Here is a 22711-nt window from a genome sequence, read left to right on the forward strand (position 1 = left end):
GGCAGGTTACTGCCTTTTTCTTGACTAAAAAGCATTGTTTTATTTATAGTAAGTACTTACAAAAACTGTAAATAGTTTTTGTTTTTACTTTCATGGAATACCTCCTGCACCACATCAATGGAAAATATGTGTTTGTTCTCAAAACAATTGATCATGAAAACCCAGGCAGCCATAAATAAAATGTTTTTATTTATATATTTGCCTAAAAACAAACTTCTTAAGTTAGAATATAGCCTTGGTTTAAAATGGTTATGTTAACTCCTAGTTTTTCTCGCAATAAAAATCGTACAAAGGTGGTCTTACATTTAAAATAGTACAGAGTATAGTGCCTTGTGTAAAAACACTTAGAATATGAAAAGACTTTATCCAAATAACTTTACATCTCATTCAGATCCAGTAATGCCATACAAAATCTTTATGTGATAGAAAATGTGATGAACTAGATTCAGGCAATTTAGTCAAGAACTTTAATTCTTTTTAAGTCATGTTTTATGTGACTTCCTAAAAAAGATGTTGGAGATTAAATCTAGATAATGTAATGTTAATGAAGTTATATACTATGCAAGCAAGTGTGATCATTAAAGCAATACTGCCCCATAAAAGGAGGTTGCTAAAAATATACCTTTGCTTTACCAAATACTTTCTTCAGCAGGAGCAGACTTTAATCTTTATAAGAAAACCTACATCTGAAAACTATTCTAATTCTAGTACAATTAAGATTTTTAGCTATTAGCCTTCTGACATATATACAGATCGGCATATGGCATGGAGGAAGAATGATGGTGAAAAAATGGAGTTTGGACAACTGCCCCTTAATCTAACAAAATCAAGGTGACCATATTGGCAGTGCATCTGCTTTCACATGAGTTGACAACCCCTACTGGATTTTTTTCTAGTCTTTGAATAAATTAAAGATTTTTTTCCGTAGGATTTTGTTATTAGTACAGGTAGTCCCCAGTTTAAGGACAAGTTCTGTTCCCAAGGTCTGTCCTTAAGTTGAATTTGTATGTAAGCTAAAACAGTATTATTGTATAATACTGTATAAGTAGTATTGTGTAATGAATTTGAACTATTGTGTATTTAACTTGAATTTTGCTACAATAGGCTCCATTCTTAACTATGGGTCATCTGTAACCAGGGCATTCTTAACCCAGAGACTGTTATCATACATTAGTTTTTATGGACAAAAGCCATTTTCTATGGAAGTATTGCAGCTAACCTCTTCACAGTGGCTTGAGTAAATCCCATTAATATTTAGAAATCAGGCTCATAAGCAATATACACAAACATCAGATGAACTGTCTCTTATAAACAGTGGTTTTGAAAGGATCACATGACAGAATTTCCTCCACTGGTATAAAAGCAGCCAGAAAACATATGCTGGAGTGTCTGCTAGGCTAAGTGTAAAAAAAAATCAGACTCGTTTACAATTCTTTATATACAAAAATATAGGGTTTAAAGAAACAAAAACGTGATCTCTCGTCCAACAGAAACCTTGCTAGATTAAATTTATTTCATTATAAACAATTCACTATAAAACATATAGCATAGCAAAAAAGAGATGATTGCAAGCAACACAAACAACCAGAGCTAATGAACAAATAGTGTTCAAACAAAAATAGGCTAAAGGCAGATCATATAATTTCACTCTTCTCCAAAACAAGGCAAGATAGACAAACAACAATAACTCCCAAAGCAATGCAAAATACAAACTATGAATATGCCACGATATTAATACTATACTTGAATTTGTAATCAAAATGTGCAGTAAAGGATGCTTAAGAAAATGTGTGGCAGCTCAGTGCATCTATAATGCAACAGTTACTCTAAAAGCTGAAACTGAAGCAGTGGGAATCAGCAGTGCTTAGGACAGAAACGTTTTGCAAACACTGAGCAAATATTTGACTCTTAAGGTGGCCAGGAATGGAATGGCCAAAAGTTAATTGACTCAAAAAGGCTTTTGTGTGAGTTGGGCAGCCACATAAATCACATATATAAAATAATACATGCTACTTGATTACTTTTGTTTGCTACCCTCTACCAGCAGTAGAGGTTAAACCAACTATAGTCCGTGATTTGTTTAAATTAGGATCTTTGTCTTGTTGCTCATTTACAAATTAGAAAGGTAAGCCAGGAAACAAATACGTATAATTTTATATATCTAGGCCAGCCTTCCCCAGCTTGGCTCCCTCCAGTTGGATTACAGTTCCCATAATTCCTAGTCACATCTGGAGGGTATTAAGTAACAGAAGTCTTGAACTGCACGAGGGGTTATGGATCTTTCCAACTGTTGAGTTAAGGTGCTATCTACCCATCTTTAAGACAGCATTCCTGCTGGTATGGTAATTTGCTGTCCCAACTGCTGATCTTTATCCTGCCTCTATTTCATTTTTTCTGAGCCTCTGTTGAATGCTGTCCTGATTATGTATGTGTAGCATGTGATAAGCAGATTGGTTGATTCTCCAGTTTTGATGCCTATACTAATCACAGAAGCAAGAATGGAACAATCAGACTGCAGGATTCTGTTATCTTTTAAGTTACCTGAGTTGAAAAAAGTTAAAAAAAAAAGATTTGAATCACAGAAGGAGCTGAATTCTAGAAGCAACAGGCTTATTTAGGATTTCTCCCCCCTTCCTTTCCTTTATGTCAAGCTCCTTCCTTTAGTTGGCTTCAATCTGGCAGAAGTAACATTCAGCATGATACAGCCAATTAAGAATCTTTACTGCAGACTAGATGAAGCCTCTTAAATCATTTGATTGCCTTTTGCCCAAAGTGAGAGAACAGTCCCTTTTACTTTCTTAAATTTAAACTTGGCCTGTTTTTCTTCTGTCTTTCCCATAGTTTAATGGACGCCTTCTTTTGTGTTTCTCAAGCTTAGTGTGAGGTTGCAAGTATTGATAATCAGCATTCCTGTCCTTGGAAACTCCCAGTCTCCCATACTTTATATAGGCAACAAGGGCTGACTTCCAGAGTCCTCCATGTTCTGTTTAGGAGGAGTAGGGTTTGCTCCTGTCATTCCCAGACTATGTTATTTTAGCCTTCTGCTAAGTCAGTAAGTGCCACAGAGTTAAAGCCCTTACAATACTGTCACTGAGCAGTCCAGTGCTGTTGCACAATTGTTACAGACCACCATTTAAATTTACCAGCCACCGATTACTTGAACTTTATAATAAAGGACATAAAAAGGCCAATAAACACATCTCTCTGATCCTACCCATTATTTCACCTCTGACATAATGTCTAGTGAAACATAGCAGATTTTACACATGGCTGTGGTTGGATACTCTCAGCTTAAGGGAGAAAATTCTGGTTTAATACTAGTACAGTTAAGGACAATTTAAGCTTATCTCACAAATCCTGGGGATTTAGCAGAAAAGAAAATGTTGATAGGATCCTCCCTCTTTCTGTTTGGTTAATCAACAAACTAGGCCTCTATAGTTCTAGTGGTGACCTTTTCAGGAGACAATTTTTAAGGCAAACATTGCCACCACAATTTTTTTCCAGGCATCTTTTTCTGACCTCTCTCTATAGTTGGCTGCTTCTTTCCCCAAGTCCTTAGTGGTTGCACTGTTCATTGCAGGGGCTTCATCTTCCCGTTTGTGAAAAAGCACTTAGTTCAGTGTGGTTGAACCCACAACCTAAATAATAAATGAGAATAAAGCAGATAGAAGGTGATGGACAAATATAAAACAAGTTTTGTTTTAAAATTTAACAGAAAATATAGAAGACTCAGAATAGAGCATGGTTCACAAAGCATTACAAAATACATTATTAAGACGGGGGGAAATTACTTTGAACAGCCTGGGAAAATAACTTATTAACCAAGAAAAATCATAACATTTTCTCTAGATCCAGATCTACAGCTCTTTTAGATCACCCTGAATTACTGTCCTGCCTCTGTATCTTCTCAAACATTGCACAGAACTGAATGCCGCATTCATTATTTGCAAAAGTATCCCAAAGGAAGATAATTTAAATTCAATTTTATCTGAACCATCCAACTTGTATTGAGTTTTGGATTGTCCACAAATAACCCCAATGAGTCACAAAGTGAAATAATTTTCCAGGCAGTAACATAATAGCATTTCCTCCACAGATAAACGGTGCTGGAAATATTTACAGTATTCATGGACTATTACCCCAGTTGGGTGAGGTATACATGAGAAATCTCATTCCTTTTATTCGGTGCTTTTTTCCACATTCATTCTTTCCATCGTGAGATGAAGAGAGTTCAAACCCTTTCAAAATACAATTGCTAACACCATTTAAAATATTACTTTCTCATTACCTTCCATCTAAACATTGTGTTTTGAAAGAGCCAGCACGATGTAGGATGTGCAAAGAGCTGGATATAAATGAAAAATGTCCAGATTCAAGCAGCTGCTCAACCAAAAAAACAATGGGAACATTCTCAGGCCAAGCATTCATCAAACTATGGTTATTGAATAAATCAAGGCTACCTGCTTTTCATAACATTAAAGCATAAACCATTACTTTGTACCATAGTAACTGGGTTCAACAACTTGCATTCATGCTTGGCTTGATATGTGAACCAAGCTATCTCGGTTGAATCTACATGTCATCTAACCCACCTTTCAGAGCTGTTTTATATATAAAAATGGGAAAATTCTCTTATAAAGTATTCTGCATTTCTTTGGAGATGAATAGTATACCACTGAAAAACATAAGCAAATAAATATTAACCAATTTAAAAATAATGTTTAAAAATAATTGAAGAAGCAAAGGAACAATACATTTTATAAAACATGGTAGGAACTGTTGACTCTCTTGACTTTGCTAAAATACAATTGCCAGCATTCCTCATTATTTGAAAGTGCTGACTGAGGCTCCTAACTCAGGAAATTTTCCTTATTTACTGTAAGTCCAAGAATCTAGATAGCTATTTCAATAACATACAAGTGGAAACATTGATTAGGCAAAAAAGGAACATTATTTAAAGGAAGCCCTAGCACACAAAACAAAAAATGGGAAATCAATATTCATATTGAATCATAAGACCCTAACAGAAATATGTGGCGAAAAAAAAAACAAATATTATTTCAAACTCTTCAGTGTCTGAAGTTCAGGTTTCCATGGGATGAATATATACACTTAGCTTAAGCACAATACCATAATGGGTTTATTTGATCTGGCTTTATGTGTTGTATGAATGCAACCAATAGTGATTTGTTCAATAAACCACATTTAAACAAACCATAACTTGTTCAATATGTAAGTCAATATATATCATAAAGGATTCAAATTATTTAAAGCACCTGTGTTTTATATTCCTACATGCTGCTACAGTTCATATGGGAGTTCCAGATTCAAGATTATCTTGTCAAAGCTGCAGATTTATCACAAACTGGTGCTAAGAATCCATGGACAAAATGGTTCATATATAATTAACAGAAAATTATCTGAGCATTTAAATTTAAATTTAAACGTCCATTTAAAATCAATCCCTCTCTTACCTTCCATTGTCTTTTCTGCTCTCAAAGATTATTCATAGAGGTGGTGGGGGAGCTTTTTGAGTAACACTCATTATTGCAGGCATCTACAAAGGATCGATGATTTGCCCTAAGTCAAGCAGAAATAAGATTCTTTTGACCAGTTTTTGAAGAATTCCTTCAGGAACGGAAAGGGGGCGGGGAAACGGGGTTGAATTGTTGCTGCTGCACTGTCCCCCCACATAAGAACCAATGGATCTGCTGCCTCAATCAATGGCTCTTCCCAGCATTTCTCCTTCTTCCCCCTTCCCCTCTACCCCCCACCTCCATCTCAGGACTCCAAACATGAAGCGTGCCCTTATCTCACAAGCCCTCCTGATAATAATCTCTCTTCCATGCATAACTCACATATGTTTTGCAAGTATGGACTTTTTTTTCTTTTTTGGGACTTTCAGTCAGTTTTTGACTCCTGGCAACTGTCTGGACAAGTCCTTGCAGTTTTCTTGGCAAGGTTTTTCAGAAGTGTTTGCCCTTTGCCTCCTTCCTAGGGCTGAGAGAGAGGGACTGCCCAAGTGATCCAGCTGGCTTTGTGCCAAAGGCAGCACTCAAGCTCTCCTGGTTTTTAGCCTGATGCCTTAACCACTATACCAAACTAGTTCTGCCAAGTATGGATTGAATGAACTATTTTTGCAAAAAAAAAAGTCATTATTTTGGGGTGCTCCCTAACAAAAAATGTTATCAGTTCTACTGAAGGTTAACTAAACTCAGGATTTATTGTATTTTTCTCATACTTTGCAGGCGAGTACCTCCCAAGTAATCTCACTTCATTTAAAAGACAAAGGTAGGCCACACTGACAGACTCACCGTTTAAAAAAAAATAGAAAAGTAAGAGGGAGCAGAAGGAATGGAGGACAGAGATCTTTACAAGCTAAAACAGCAACCAAGAATAAACCAAGTTGTCACTGAAATAATTTATGATAAATTCTTAGACTGAGCAATTTTAAAAATTATTTTAATGCCCTGCTGTACTACTTTATTATTTTAGTGCTACTGTAATTTGCAATGTTTTGAAAGATGAAAAAGCTCCTTTAGTTTTGTTTGGTATATTTTTAAGAGAAAAGTCTTCCCCACTTTGAGTTTGACTGCTGGTGACTCTGAACATGTCCATATTGTTTTCCTGACAACAATACAGGTATGGAAGTTGTGTGCCATTGCCTTCCAGGAGATTTTTTGTTGCTTGTCTAAGAGTACAGTACCTTAATGCACAAGAAAGCAGGTTGTGCTATTCTCAAAGTACTATCAGTCCAATCAGCTATGATCTAAATGTTTAGCAGTCCATTAACTTCATTATTTTCCAGTAAGACTGATAAGCAAAACTGGAGGAAAATTATTTTTAAAATGTTAGATTTGTGAATTCCCTTTTTAGAAAATATTTGTAACTGTGATTTGAGGTTTAGGGAAGGGATTGTAAAGATTTGTTCATAGCTTCATGACTTAGCTGTCACAGCATTGTTTGATGGAGCCAATATACTTGTCATTTATTATACAATATTTTGCTTTTTTATAGATTATAGTGGCTGTCGTGATTTACTAATGCTTGCACTGGCACAAATAAGTTTTTGGGCTCATCTGTTTAGTCCAGGACATAGTTCCAAACAGACATCAGAACTTTACCAAGAGAATTGCAATCTACTCATATTACACTGAAGTTAAGAAGTTCAGTGAGGCTTACCCCTCACTTGGTGCATATAGCATTGCAGTCTTTGCCATTGCTAAGAACTCAGTCAGACATGCTACCCTCCAGTCTTTGAGTCAACAGAAAAATATACTAGCACAAATCACAGGGCCCAACTGCTGAGCCTTATTCCACCTCAGGAATGAGATCAGTGGTACTCTCCTTAGTTTTAATAGGGGATATACTGTATTAAGAAAAACAGCTGGGGAATTTCCCTGGCTTAATAGAACACCCACCATTCACTCACCTTAACTTGTGTTGGGGCAGAGTTAGGTGAGTGTAGTTGGCACCTGGGATGGAGGGGTTAGCCATCTTTCAGAGGTCCTTTATGCCTCTCTCCTGTTATTTGGGCTATGCTGGGTCACCAGTTTAGCACTACTCTTTGAAAAGAGTACTAGATCTCTGTTGAGAAATACCCTGACTGAAAGGTCATAGTTGTGGAGGAGAGGTTGTAAAGATTATTGGGGGTGTTCCCTTTTTGTTCACCCTATGCCTTTGTTTTGTCCCTGTGACCTGTTAGTCAGTTGAGGAGGTATGCAGGCAAAGTGAGAGGGAGCAAATGATAATAAGTAAGTTCCATGCTTGACTGCAGTTGCAAGGAAATAGCAGGGTGGGCAAAAAGTGGCTATGGCTGGCAACACCTAGAGGTAGCCCTGGAGGAGGCAAAATGGCACCTTCTTGCCACATACTAATAAAAAGGTACTGCCAGGCAAAACACTTTGTCAAGCAGAAACAGTGAAAACTTGCAATGTATCCATTGGTTGACAGAACCAGCAAAACACAGCTAGCAGAATCCAGCTTTCTTTCCCAGTTTAAATTGAGTTTCCATGCAGCAGAGGACTAGCTTCTCTCAAGAGAAGAAGACTCCTTTTAATTTTGAGTCTAGTGCAAGATGATTAAACCTGTTTTTTTTTTAAAAAAAACAGGTCCTAGTTTTTTTTCTAAATCTGTAGCTATAAGGACCATGTGTAAGAACTGAGAAGTGCTTTGGAAAGCACTGGTGGCTGCCTGTTTTCACAGAGGTCCAATGGCCATGGATGGAAGTGCCTAGTGACCTGAGAGAGGGGGGCATGTCCACAGAAGCCAAAGGTGATTCAAAAGAGCTGAGTAGATCCCAGCCTCAGACTGCATCATCACCCATTATTTTCAATGAAGCATACTAGATCATGTCCATGAGAAAAAGTGTGTTGGGAAAAGAAAAAGCATTCCTTTTATTCTGGAATAGCTGACAATGACTTTAAGTTGCCTCAGCTGTGGGCTAGAGATGATCTACAGGCTATATCATGAGGGAAGCTCATTTAAAAACAGTTTTGGAGGCACATTTGTGCCTCTGTTATGGAGACATAAGAATGAGCCCTCTATTTCTGTTATATGCTGTTAGAGATACATAATGTTTAAATAATTTATGAACATTATATTGAGAAAGTTTATCACCATTCCTGCTATTAATTTGGTGCTTTAAAAGGAATGTTGGTATTTTATTATTTCTACTAATCCTGCACACAAAATAGGAAAAACAAGGGTTAGGGTTTATTGCAATAAGAGAGCCTATGTCTACACTGCTATTAAAGAAGTCCACAGTACAGGTAATCTTTATGGACAATTGTTGAATCTAACTTATTTAAAGAAACAGACTTCAAAGTTTTGGGCTTTATGCAATTTACTTAGATATATCAGTCTTCAAATCCAATACAAATAAATTGATACAAATTCTAAAAATAGTGTCTTGTATGTATTAATTCATTTTTTTCTCCTAAATGTTGAAAGCTGCATATATGATATCTCACAACACTGTGAGGTAGATTGAGAGATAACTGGCTGTAGTTCACCTTATGGTTGTTAGTAAAACACCTGGCTAGAAAGTAGCCAACAACATTTTAAACTAGGATCTTGTGTGAACCAAAGCTGTGTGGTTATTTTTCCGTGTGTCATATGAATGCAGAAAATTGTGCCAAGTAATGACTTTCATGGCATAGTCAGTGAGAATCTGAATCTGGGTCTCCCACTTCTTATGAAACAGTTCACATGCACCATCAAAGCTCTCTATGTAGTACTGCCATAAAATAATACAGATTTTTGGAAGACTTTATTTCAACAAATATTTGTGGGCAGGGGGCTGCCTTCTCATTTTTTGCTATATTTTTGGGAGCCAGAGTCCCAGGAAGAGTTTGTTATAGGAAATAAGATATTGATCAGAGAACTACTTGCTAGACAGAATGGCAGAGAGCAATTTCATCAGATTATTTTCTGAAAGGTTGCTTTGTGGTGGGCCACACCCACCATGCCAACCATGTTTTAAACAGATAAGCTTTAGGCCCAAGTGATAAACTTTTTCTATAATGCCCACCAATCATAATCTGATGCAAAACAGTAGCTGGGAGGGGAAGAAAGGAGGAACTAGTTGCAAAATATTGATTAAGGATTTGGAAGTAACCCTGTGAAATTGCTCTTATCTCATCTACACTTCTTCATTGAAGTGTCTATGGGTTTTACATTAGTATTTAAGGCACTTTAAGACAGAGATTCTTAATATTTTTGTGCCATGGATCCAATTTTGTGCCAATGTATTTAAATGCATAAACACAGAGATGTAGATTGCATTACAAGGTCTCAACAAACACAATGGTTTTTTTAAACACTTTACCAGTACTTTATCAATTAACAATTGTAATCTATCTCGCATGTAAATCTGCAAAAGCAAAGAGCCTTCCTATCCCCTCCAATTTTAATCCTACATTAGTCTAGCCACTCAGATGTATAGATGAAGTGAGCTACAACTTACAAAAGTGTACACTTTCTAATAAAATTTGTTTCAGAACAGGTGCTACCAGACTCCTGATTTTTTGCTGCCACGTCACTCCTCTACAAGGGAAACCAATAATGCCCAAATATACTTATCAAAGTATTAAAAATTAACAAATATGTAATATATGTACTTCTTTATTCTATTAAACAATGCAAGCTAAGTATCAGAGATTAATGAAAATAAAGTTGTAATTATTTTCTCATCCAAGTTCCTGGACCCCAAGGGGTCGTGGATCCCAAGTTAAGAATCCCTATTTTAAGATGATTTTATCTCGCCACAACTTCAGGATGTATATAACTCTGTAATGCTTTCTCACTTATTATCTTGGAGATGGCGACTAGGTGATCTGCTATAGATGTGATCACCAGTGTGTTTGTTTGGGGTATATTGAAAGGCACAGATGGGTCTCCTCCTGTCTGACTGGTTCCTTGTCTGCCATTTCTCTCCCCGCGTTTGTCCTCTCCATTACTACTTTGTCTGCTGAATTCCTTTCATACACATCGCTCCCTGCTCCCTGTGTTTCACACCAACTTCCTAGAAAAATTTCTACTAGGTCTGCCAAGGAACAACATAAGCGCACAAGTAACGTAACACTGCTGTATATTGTTGTGTCAGAGAGAAACAGATTATACGGAATACCGCTGAGTGCTATGTAAAAATTAAATAGCACTACTATTTTCTACAGCCTTTTGTAGAGCCTTGAAACATGGGATTCCAGGGGAAAAAATTCAGTTTATATTTCTTTCCCTAACTGCGGGGAAGATTGAATCCATGACGTTTTAGTTTCAGCGCAGAGCAATAATTAAACTACAATTCCCACAGTCCCCCGGGAAGATTCTGTGATGATGTTACCCAGCGACAGTCCCTGCGAGCGTGCGAGCCTCCCTTCTTTGCAATGCGCATGCGTTCTTGCAAGAACCCTTCAGAGTTCAAAATGATGTGAGGGGAGTAGGTTGCGATTGGGCGGAACGCTGCGGCGTCGCCTTTCCTCCCGCTTTTCCCAGTTGCTACTAAACATGGCGTCTCGGAGAAATCGCCCCGCCTCAGGTCAGTGAGAGCCCTATTTCTTTCAGGGCTGTCATGGCGCTATTCCTGCCTTCCCGAATGGAGCTGACCAGCGTTTCGGGAAGAGATTACACCCGCTAGTCTAGGAAATGATTGGCCCGTTTGGCCAGAAGTCGCCCTCTTCTCCCAGGCCTCTTCTGACCCTTGTTCTGCGCAGGCAGAGGATCCCCTCCCTCCCTCCAGCCTCACTGTGGGTTGAGCGAGAGCGGAGTGGTTGCGCGCGGGAGGGCGGAGCTTGCTCCGACTTCTCTTCGGACGCCCGATGGGAGACGTGAAGGGCAGGCGGGGCGAAGCGGGGTCTCTCGCGGGGCGTCTGGCTGCTCGCGTTTAACCAGGCAGAAGTCTGAGTGGGACTCCTTCCTAGTAAAAGGGTGTAAGATGGTGCGTTGGAAGAGCCTCGCAAGAGCAGACCAAAAGTCAACTTAGGTCCCAAAATGGCCAACCGGAGGCCCCGCGGGGAGGCTCATAAGCAAGGCGATTCAGAGCTATGTTACCTTTGATCCTGGAGCATCGCGATTAGCAGCCATGTGGCTTTGCCATTTCCGCTCTGAGTTTGCCTCTTCATTTGCGATGATCCACTCTGTTCAGCGGAGGAATTAAGAGTTACTGTCTCCCTGCCGTCTCCCCATTTAATTAACACATAACTGATTCTGAGTGTAGTTTATGAGCCCATGTGTTAATGTAAACTTAAATTAGAAATGTGCACCACGTTGCTGTGTTCACCTGAGAGAAGGGATTGGCTGAGGTTCATTGTTCAGGCCATGCTTGGTAGCAGTTGTAGGCTCTTACCAACAAGAAGTATGTCATGGTCTTTTTGAACAAGATCATTGGATACATGCCAGCTGTTTTGTGTGTGTGTGACTATCCGCGTTCATGCCATGTATTGTTTGTTCCGTGCTTAGTCTAGGACACAGGCAATAAGTAGCCTTCCAGCCTTCCCTATACTCTTGGGATGACACTCTCTGTTTTATATTTTTGCTTCAGTAGTTTTATTTGAGTATGGGTGGGTGTGTTTTATTTATCATGGACTTTTTTTTCCTGTGAACTGTATTTATCTGAATGTGTTCTTTTCCTGGGGAATGTTCCCGTATTGATAGGAGGAAAGAAGATGCATGGTCCAGATTGGTCTTACTGTTGCTTCTAAGAGGCTTTGCTTAGGGGGAACCCACACTTGGAGTGACGTAACTAGCACCATTAGGCTCTAACTCAAAATAAGCTATGATTGTGTACACATGAGATGCTTATCAATGTTTAAATAAACAAAACTTAGCTAACCCACTTTTATGGATTAGTTGCAATATGTTCAATTACAAACTAGACAAACGTGTTTTGTGTGCTGACCAAGCCCAGCCATTGTATTCTTATATATCGGTTGCTTGAGATGCCATTTTACTCCGTTTTTTAAATAGTTCAGTGATACTCCATTTACTGCCTTGTGACTATTTCCCCCACCCACCCAACCTGGAGTTTTAAGTTTGCAAAATGTTGAACTTGAGGATAGTGCCACATACATTTAGAATTATTTAATGATGATTCTTGTATTTATAATTTTAAATATTTTAGAGAGATGTTGAGAAAATGTCAACTAAAAATAGAACTGGAAACTATAGATTATTCAGAATTCATGGTGCTATAATTCCTTTTAGCTGAAGTAGGTCCATGAGATTCATTTTAATTCTGTTTCTTTTTTCCCTAAACTGTATTTAACCTTTTAAAGTTAAAATTGAATGGGAAATGTAAAATATAAATTATTTTACAAATAGAGCATTCCAGACAGGATCATATAATTTCCTTGAAATTGTCAGAATTTCATTTTTCATTGTCCCTTTAAAGAATTAACATTAGCTACCACTGAGAATATAACATTTTGGGAATCTGATTGCAGTAGTTGCTATATATCTCTCTTGCAACAGATTCTAATATGTGCTGATCCATATTAATCTTCATGTCTATAATTTGAGTACTTTTTATTCTTCCATTTCTTCAGAATATATGCCTACTTGATAATAACTGTGTCAATATATTTAATTTTAAAGGAGCTCATGGATGTGAAGTTCCAGGTCATGGGCTTAAAATGGCTATATGCAGAGATGGGGAACTTTAGGACCCAGAGTCTATGTGGATTCAAATTGCGCTAGTCCCTGTTGCTGTAGTCTCTAGTCAAGAAGAAGGAATTGAAATCCAACTTCAGGAGAGTTATAAGTTCCCACACATAAAGCTTATCAGTGGAATGTATTAAGTGCATCTGTAGCATTGAAACTCAAAAAAATACAGAGTCAATGAAAGATTATTTTAGTTACATTAAATATAGTTTTCTGTTCTACTGATTCTTATGAAAACATCTCTAGTTTAGAATTACATAGGAATGTAATTTCAGATCAATTTATAGATACCGTATTTTTCCGACTATAAGACGATACTTTTTTCTAAAATCCTTACCCTAAAAACTGAAGGGCGTCTTATTCAAGGAAGTCAGCCGAGAATCGCGGTTGCAAAACTGCCAAACTTTGTTTCTGCAGAGAGGCTTCTTCCTATTGCTAGCCTCCAATCACGAGTGAAATAGCTTGTCTCCCAAACAGACTTCCTCCAATCAGGAGCCTGATGTAACTGACGTCAGCTGATGCTGAACAAACCAATTAGAGGAAGGCTGTTTGCAGAGACAAGCTATCGGCAGTTTCACTCGTGCTTGAATGTAATCAGTTATGCAAAAGAGCCTGGAAATAGAGCTGCAGAGAGACGGTTTGGACCTCCTCCCACCGAGTGTATCAGGTAAATGTTAACTAATTACTAAATAAAAATGTGTTCTGCACTATCTTTAAAATACTGATTTTTAAATTTTGGGCTAGAAAAGTGAGGGGCGTCTTGTACATGGGGGCGTCTTATTGTCGGAAAAATATGGTAAATCATGCTTTTTTAACAGCCAGTGAAAAGCCTTTTTTTTTTACTTAATTCTTTATTTTTAGAAGTTTACAAAATATAAACAGTACTAAAATACACAGCAATAAGAACATTTAATTCAAGAAATAAGAATTTTTAAAAATTAAACAATTAAAATTAGAAGTAAAAAAAGAAAAGAAAAAAAGAACACCCTCCCCCCCTAAAAACCTTAACAAAATTTAACCAATTACAATACTAAAGAGTTTGGTTGAAAATAAAAATCTAACATATATGTTAAACTTATAGTCACTAGTTTGCAAAAAAATACCATAAGATACTATATTATAATCATATAAGACAAAGAAGAAAAAAATTACCTAATGCCACTAAATTATTGTAAAATATCATAAAATCTATGCCAAATAAAAACATATTTCTTCATCCTTTGGTTAGTAGAAAATACAGCCTTTTCCAAAATGGATAAACAGCACATTTCTAAGAGCCAGTCCTTACTGTCTGGAATAATATCACTTTTCCAATTTCTCTATATAATTCCCCCCCAAATGCCCAGTACAACCATAATTCCTCATAGACCATCAAATTCCAGAGTTTTGGTATATAATTCAACACCACATATTTAATGTTGAGGTAGTTCTCCATAAATTTACTTATTTACAATACTATTCCAGAAATGTACCAAAATTCACATAAGTATTTCATATAGGTCAATTCCTCAAATTTTTATTATCTCCAACAGAGAAAAACTGATAACATCCTTTCTAGTACATTGTTTGGGGAGTCCAGTACACTTTAAATAGCATTTTTTGATGAATCAACTTTAACCTCAAGTCCGTAAATACTATTTTAACATTTTAAAGGATTTTATAATACAGTTGATCCTTGTTTAGCAACCACAATTGGGATCGGCAACTTGGTCATTAAGCGAAGCAGTCGCTAAGTGAAAAATCACTGAGACTGTGCTTACAATCTTCAGCTTTCCTTTGCTCTACAGACCTGCAAAGGTCATAAATGTGGACATTGGTTGCAAGGTTACTTCTTCATCACCATCATAACTGTGAACAATCGCTGTCTGAGGCATTCGCTATGCAAGGACTACCTGTATAGTGTTAGGGGCATTAACAGAGATTCCAAATCTAGGTTTGATTGCCATATTCAAAGATAATTAAAATATTTTCTCTTTATCATTGTTTTTATTGCTAAGAAAATACAGTAGTATTTTGGATAATTTGCTATTCAGTGAAAATGCACTTGTATTACCTCATTTCATAATGCATGTTTGCTAGTTAGCATTATTGGGAACCATGTTGAGTAATTTTGCATCTTTTTAAAATTTGGAAAGTGTCTGACTTTCAATTTCTTTTAAAGAACATGACAGTGATGATGATTCATATGAAGTACTGGATTTAACAGAATATGCAAGGCGTCATCATTGGTGGAACCGGGTATTTGGCAGAAATTCTGGACCTATTGTAGAAAAGTATTCTGTAGCTACTCAGATTGTAATGGGTGGTATAACAGGCTGGTGAGAACAAATTATTTTGACATTCTATTTTACACATCTATTTTACATATTTAATCTGTTTCCTTTTTAAAAATATCTAATTGAAAGCTAAATTTATTTATTTGCTGTATTTTTCTTTTAAGTAACTTACTGTCTGATGGAGTATAAAACTATTAAGCAAATCAATAGAATTTTTAAATAATTTGTGCAAGTAATTTGCTAAAATATCTTAAAAAGAAATGTTTTCTATTATGATTTTTGAAAAGAAAATGAATATTGTATAAAAATATTAGGGTAGATTAGATGGCTAGTTTTAGGTACCAAAAGCTATTTTTTTATGTGACTGAAAGCATGAAGCTGAAAAGTGATTAAGTGGTCTTCCCAGAAAGGAATACAAATGCTAGAGAAGAGTTTATTTCAAAAGTACCATGTAATTGGACTGAAAGAGACTGAACAGATATATTCAACACTGGGGTGTGTGATGCAGTGATGATATAGTTTGTATTTGACAGCATCATCATTGTATGTTGTTATGAGTAGCACATTCCCCTTAAAGACTGTGTTTATTTCAACATATGAAGTTACAAAAAGCTGCATGATCATATCTAAAGTAGATTCTGGCCTTACATTTTAAAATGACTAAATATCTTGTGTTACTCTGCCACTACTTCCTCTGCAATGCCAGCATTCTGGCATATTTCCTATACTTTTCATAATAGATATTTTTAGAATTTTAAAATTAACTCCAGTGATCTGATTATTTTTATTGCCCACTGTCTTACGAATGCTTATTTGAAAGTAGGTGTGCAGTAAGTGTACATAGAACCTACATTTTATTTCTCTTTTTCTTCTTTAAGGTGTGCAGGATTTTTGTTTCAGAAGGTCGGCAAACTTGCGGCAACTGCAGTAGGTGGTGGCTTTCTTTTGTTACAAGTAGGTAGAATTTGTTATTCTGAAAATACAAATTTAAATAGATGTCAGTTAAGTGTTTTGCAAATAGAAAAGCAGGTGGAACCTACAGAAATATTTAAGGGGATTGTGCAAACAGATTTTCAGAAGTGTTTAAAGCTAACTAAAACTTTTTTAAAGAATAAAAAATAAAAAGATAAGCATAAATTTAACAAGAAATCACATGAGCTGACTTATGGAAGCTTATCATTCTGCACACTCCCCTTGCCCCAATCTGTAATAGAGATCATCCAATTCCTTACAGCATATTTGGGAAAGAAGCTAATAACTGGAGAGAGAAAATCCATTCCACTAGCAAAAATGGACATAGTTAGGTACAGTCCTATAGATTTAATAAAAAATGTTGTGTTCATCTTTGTGCAGATTTCTGTTAATGAACTGTATGCTAATAATTATAGGGCTTTATGTAAAATCTAAGAATACATATTTTAAAACACACTGCAATTGAGTATCAATTGAATAAACCTGATTGGCATTGAGGTAAAAGTTAATATGTGTTCAGTCCATAAGGAGAACAAACCTATTTCAGTTAAACATTAAGGGTTTGATGTGTACTGTTATTTTGTCTAGGGAGTTATGTAATGTGAAATGGCAAAAGTAATACCTCGTACTGAATTATCTTCTGTCATAAATACATGGCTTAAATCTTTAAGAAGGATGTTTCTGCCTTATCCTGATGGCAGCACCAGGGGAGACATCCATGTGTAGAGAAATCATGGCATTTTGTGTCCTTTCGATTTGCTATTGGTAGGGCAGAATACGGCGGTGGAAAAGCTTTTTCAGCTAGTTGTCTGCATTATACGGAGCTGCCAGGCTGTTTGTTTGTTTATTTAGTAAATTTATAGGCCACCAATCTCATATACATAACTCTGGGTGGCTGGTACCTATTGGGGAATCAAACTGGGTTAGAAAGTGGTATCTCTGTACTCACCCCTACAAGCTCCATTTTCCCCTGCTACACTGGGGAAATAGAGACAGTAGAACATTATATGAGTAGAACTTTCTGCGGGTGGGCTGAGACATTTCTTGCAGATGTCGTTTTTTCTGGCCTACTTCTGTCTTGACTGGCACAGATATCACTTCCTGAGGCCCCTCAGCCAGCTCACAAGTGAGAATAGGTTGTTTCTTTAGTACAAAGTTCTTTACATCCTGATAGTCTTTTAAATTTATTTTGCTCAGTGCAGATATATTATTTCTTGAATTCTTAAAATGTATCTCTTTTATATTCCTAGATAGCTAGCCATAGTGGTTACATACAGATTGACTGGAAAAGAGTTGAAAAAGATGTAAATAAAGCAAAAAAGCAGCTCAAAAAACGTGCAAACAAAGCAGCACCAGAAATCAACACGTTAATTGAAGAGGTAATATATGTATTATTGGTTTTGAATATTGATTTTGTGTAATTTCTTGGTATAAGGATGGCCCATTCAGGAAAAAAAATGTATAATAGATCTTCAGCATGTCATGTCTCATGGCCTAGCTTTACTCTGAACTTGTCAGAAACAAGTGGATTAAGATCTCTTTTTGAGTCTGCTGCATGACTGGAATATTTGGCTGTTCAGTGATTAACAGCCTTAATTGTTTTTTTGATTGTAATATGGCTCAGCTGGTTGGGTGTTGTATATATCTTACGTATGTGTATTTATGTTGTGCTGTATTTTATTGTATTATTTTTGTCATCTAAGAGCCTACTTTCCTAGGTGAAGGACTGTATGGAATATTTTAAAACAAAATTTAAAAAATGCATAGGCTTTAGTCCACAAAATCTTACATTGCAATCAATTTGATAGTCTTTTAAATTGCTATAGAACTCTCTGTTTTTACTGTAACAGGTTAACAGAGTTATACTTACAGTTTTTATTTAAGAGTTCGTTATTGAATTATTTATAGTACTATTTTCTATAAAGCAGTATTACAGAATATAGTTTATAAGCATTAAGGTAAATTTTTCTTTTTAAATAGAACAAATCTTTCTAAAACTCAAATAAGAATTATATTACATAGTATGCTATAACTTTTATAATTGCTATTGAGCTTCAAAAATACTTGAGTCTGAATGAGGATTTAACATCTACATAGGAATAAAAAAGAAAAAAAGGTCATTACAAGAAGAAATATTAAACAGAAATAAAGAAAACAAAAATGGAGTTTTGTTCTAGTGATTTAGGATGATCATAATATAAATGCAAGGCTGTGGAGTCAGCACATAAAACCTTTGACTCTGACTCCTTTATTCATGGTATCTCCGACTCTGGCTCCTTTAATTATATATTGATATAGGAAATAAATTACAAATACAGTAGAGTCTCGTTTAACCGACCTTCGCTTATCCAACATTCCATCTTATCCGACGCCCCTAAAAAAAACACAACACGCATAAATCGGTGACGAGAAAAGTGTGCCGCTTGTTTGCGAGCGTGAGTGTACTCTTTCTTGTTGCTCCTGATGGTGCGGCGCTGCAACGCAAAAATTGATTGCAACAGGCGCAGCAGATCGGGGTTTTTTTTTTTTTTTTTTTCCGCACTCAATCGTTACTGTGTGTTATCCGACATTTTCACTTATCCGACGTTCTGCCGGCCCGTTTATGTCGGATAAGCGAGACTCTACTGTATACTAATTCTATATTTCCTATATCGACTTCAAGCATGCAACTTAAAAGGCATCACTGCCAACGTGAATCAGCAGGCAACCCTAATCTGTTAAAGCTTGGGTCTAAAGGCTATAGCTAAGACATTCTGGGTTTTTAAAAATTTTATTTATTAAAGAAATTACAAACATTCAGTAACCTTATAGTTTAAACAAAGGATAAAAGTTAAAAAAATTAAAACAGTGAGGTTATATTTTTATCAGAAAACTATAAAGTAATAGGATATAAAAGAAAGAAACTATAAAAGAAAATCAGGAACAACTTTCTCTTCTAGTTCAAAAATCAAAAGTATATCCTTTGATATTACTAAAAACAATTTAAAGTCAAAGCTAGAAAAAAGTAAAAAAAATTGAACACCTATAACAACTTAAATGACCATTTTAAAAGAATTGAACTCAATTAGGTACATAAGTAACATACACGTTCTTTTTTGAGATTAAAGTATTGTTTGAATATAAAATTTAAATGAATATAACATGAAACATTACATTCAATGAAATAAAAATTATATTGTAAAAGATTGTTGAAGTTGAAGACTAACATATTGTTCTTCAAAACAGAATTGCTTCTGCCAAATCCTCCCTCATAGAAGCCCTTAAATCTGATTTGACTATTTTCAGTGCCAAAAACAGTCTTTCAGTACTGACTTGGGTGGGTGACATTGCTGTTACAGTTCTAGCTACATCACTAATAACCTCTGGATAAACAAGGATGGCTTCTTTTATAGTCAGTTTCGATGAGCAGTCATACTTTTCTACTTCCTTTAATCCTTCAAAAAATTCTTGCTGAAATTTCTTTATTTGGATATTTACTGGTGGTTTTTCCATGCTTAAGTGGCGTCACTTTGAACATTCCATTCTGTCCAAGTAGGCTTCAAACTCTAATTCTTCATTTGAAGAGGATGATTCTGAGTTACCAATGCTTCTAGCATCATCCAGTGGTTCAGGTGTTCCGGGTAGTACTTGTAACCCTTTCATGCAAACTGCTACTTCATAGAGTGCCTGTTTTCCTGTAGCAACTTGGTAATTGCTCAACAAAAGTCGGTTCATTGGATCAATGTAAATAGCAGCTAACAGGATTTGATTATCCAGCAAGAAACCCTCCCTTTTCTTCACTGAACATACAATGCCATCAGCAGTTAATCCTCCTCTTTTGTTCAGGCGATACATCAAGCTTTTCCACTCCAACAAGAATTTACCAGGTGTTAAATCCTCAGATTGCAACTTCTTGGTGACAGTAAAAGGGTGAGAAAGTAGACTTTCTAATTCTGTCATTTGCGCCCACTGGCTTTCAGTTAGTGAAACATTTATGTTGTCCAGATCTTCAAGAAAGTCTTTTAGTTCAAGCAAAGGCTTTATCATCAAATAACTGCTTCCCCATTGTGTTGCTTGATCCAAAATGGCTCCTTTTCCAACACGTCTCTGCAGAATAGCATCTGTTTTAGGGGTCCTGGCTGTAATAGCTACTTGCATCAACTTGTCAATGAGAGTAGATGCATAACAATCTTTCAACCCATCTTTTATTGCTAGCTGTAGTGTATGTACAGCACAATGCATATGTTGAATTGTAATAAGCTTAGATGCTTCTTCAGCAATATCATCTAAAGTTTGAGTTTCACTGTCCTCTTCTATTTGCATTGTTTGTGGATTACTTGCAGGAATGGGATCTTCATCTTCTAATATTTGTGTGCTTTCTTCATCAACTTTATTCATTTTCTCAATTGTGCTTAACATATTTGAAGCATTATCTGTTACAATACATAGAACCTGTTCCTTTTTAATTTCAAAATCTTCCAAAACATCTTCCACTAACTTCTGAAGATATTCACTGGTGTGATGTGCCTGGGTGTCCTTTACTCCTAATGTCTGAGTTATCATTTTATTGCTTTCATCAACAAATCTAACATTAATAGCAAAATAATTGACTCTGTGACGTGTGAATGCATCCATTTTAATGAAGACAAAACCTCCCTTCAAACTTTTTCAAAGTTCTTCTTTCTTACATTTGGCCTCTTCAGTTATAAGTCTCCTTATGCTTTTGCTTTCTAGAGAAACTTCAAGTTTTCTAGACATTTCTCCATTTAAGCCTAAAAAGGATGGTTGTGAAAAAAAAGGATAAAGGTATATTATTCTTCACTGCCATTTCAGTTATGTGGTTTTTGAACTTTTCTGGCATCATTGTTATGGAAACTTTGTCAGATGTAAAGAATTTTGATAGTTGTATTTGGCCTCCAATAGATTTCTGATCTTTCTTTAGCCCTGAAGTAGATGGAATGTTGTTGTTATCTTTCTCATTCACAGCTTTTAACACTTTAGGATGCAAACTCTGTGAGTGTCTTTTCAAATTTGATGCTCTTGTAGGTGCATTTTTGTCAGAACCACTAAAGCTACTAATTTTTGCATTACATGTTTTTTCAGAATCATCATCTTCTATAATATGCTGACATATGTAGTGTTTCTCATCTGTTGTTACTTGTAAGATGTTCAAAAACAGCCGACCTTCTTGACACTCTTTTGCAATTGTGATTTTCTTCATAGGGTGCTGCTATCACAAAATAAAAATATCATAGAATATGTTATATTTTGAAATTTTCAGAGAACTTGAAATTAAAATATATCCTGAAAAAAATAGGTTAATCAAATTATTATCTGTGAAATAGGAAATTTTAACATATTATTTATAATATATACCATTTAAATTTATTAGGCGTCAGAGTCAGTACATTTTTATCGACTCCAACTCCAGTAACCCAATAATTGCTTCTGACTTCAACTCCATGACTCCAACTCCACAGCCCTGTATAAATGTAGTGCCTCAAGTGTATGTTCTTGGAATCATAACTTTTTCTGTAAGCTTTAAGAAAAAGATAAGTATAGGTGACTCTTGTTACCTATGATTCCATTACCCACAGTTTGGCACATGCTGGACCTTGCTATTCACAATAAATGTTTTTGCATGTCCATGGTTTAGAACTTGTTTTTTATTATTGTATGTATAAAATACTTTTTTTCAATTAGTAGTAGTACTTCTATTATTTATTATATGCTTATACCTGATCCAGATGACATAGATTGCCACTCAAGACCCCTGGGGACACACAAACCATTTGGATGGTCCATCCCAACATGCCTAACGGATCCAAATGGTTTCTAGAGGGTACTTGGGGGATTTCCCAACAACCCAGCAGGCAATTTTTCCATGTGCCTGGTAAATCACTGGCAATGGGAAGCAAGCCTAGCACTAGATGAAATTGCTTCTGAGTGGCTTCTTTCTCCTGGCAAATCCTGGTTGCCTCTTGGTTTTACTGAAGACTTCCAGAAATTGAAGCAACAGAAACAATGCCTAGAATGCTGGTCAAAGATGAAAAGCGATTCTCATCAAGCATGGGTATATACCCATGTTCAGGCCTACACTACAGTGATAAGGGATGCAAAACAGCTTCTCCATTATTGCATTGATGGACTGTCATCCAGTGTCCCTGTTTAGAGTAACTAATTCTCTGTTAGGAAAAAATCAATGCCAAGTTCTCCACCTGGCCACTGTGTCCAATTTGCACAGCATTTTGCCAATAAAATCATTTAGATTCATAAGGGAAGTGCACCTCTGCTGGTCCTCGGATCTCTCGGTGGTTTTCCATGAC

General features: G+C 36.2%; 1 protein-coding gene and 1 long non-coding RNA gene across 3 annotated transcripts in view; one reads left to right on the top strand and one right to left on the bottom strand.

Annotated features, from left to right (window-relative positions):
* Positions 1-11629, bottom strand: LOC148215144 (uncharacterized). Its single transcript, XR_015796808.1, has 4 exons — positions 11551-11629; positions 5475-5580; positions 4593-4675; positions 1-3638 (listed from the first exon to the last, which is right to left on the bottom strand). It is a non-coding gene; the product is annotated as an uncharacterized LOC148215144 (long non-coding RNA).
* Positions 10882-22711, top strand: part of FUNDC1 (FUN14 domain containing 1) — an 18017-nt gene continuing 6187 nt past the window's right edge. The window contains exons 1-4 of one of the 2 annotated variants that reach the window (XM_007437711.4): positions 10882-11038; positions 15320-15476; positions 16313-16388; positions 17657-17785. In XM_007437711.4, coding sequence (XP_007437773.1) covers positions 11008-11038; positions 15320-15476; positions 16313-16388; positions 17657-17785 — 393 coding nt within the window. In that variant the 5' untranslated portion in view covers positions 10882-11007. Of the gene's footprint in view, positions 11039-13699; positions 13826-15319; positions 15477-16312; positions 16389-17656; positions 17786-22711 lie in introns of those variants that run through there. The other variant, XM_088144734.1, reaches the window with a different exon arrangement.

This window comes from Python bivittatus, unplaced genomic scaffold, assembly GCF_059951505.1.
Source record: "Python bivittatus isolate LINGU-HERP-01145 unplaced genomic scaffold, Pbiv_v1 ctg000350_np1212, whole genome shotgun sequence".
NCBI classification, from domain to species: Eukaryota; Metazoa; Chordata; class Lepidosauria; order Squamata; family Pythonidae; genus Python; species Python bivittatus.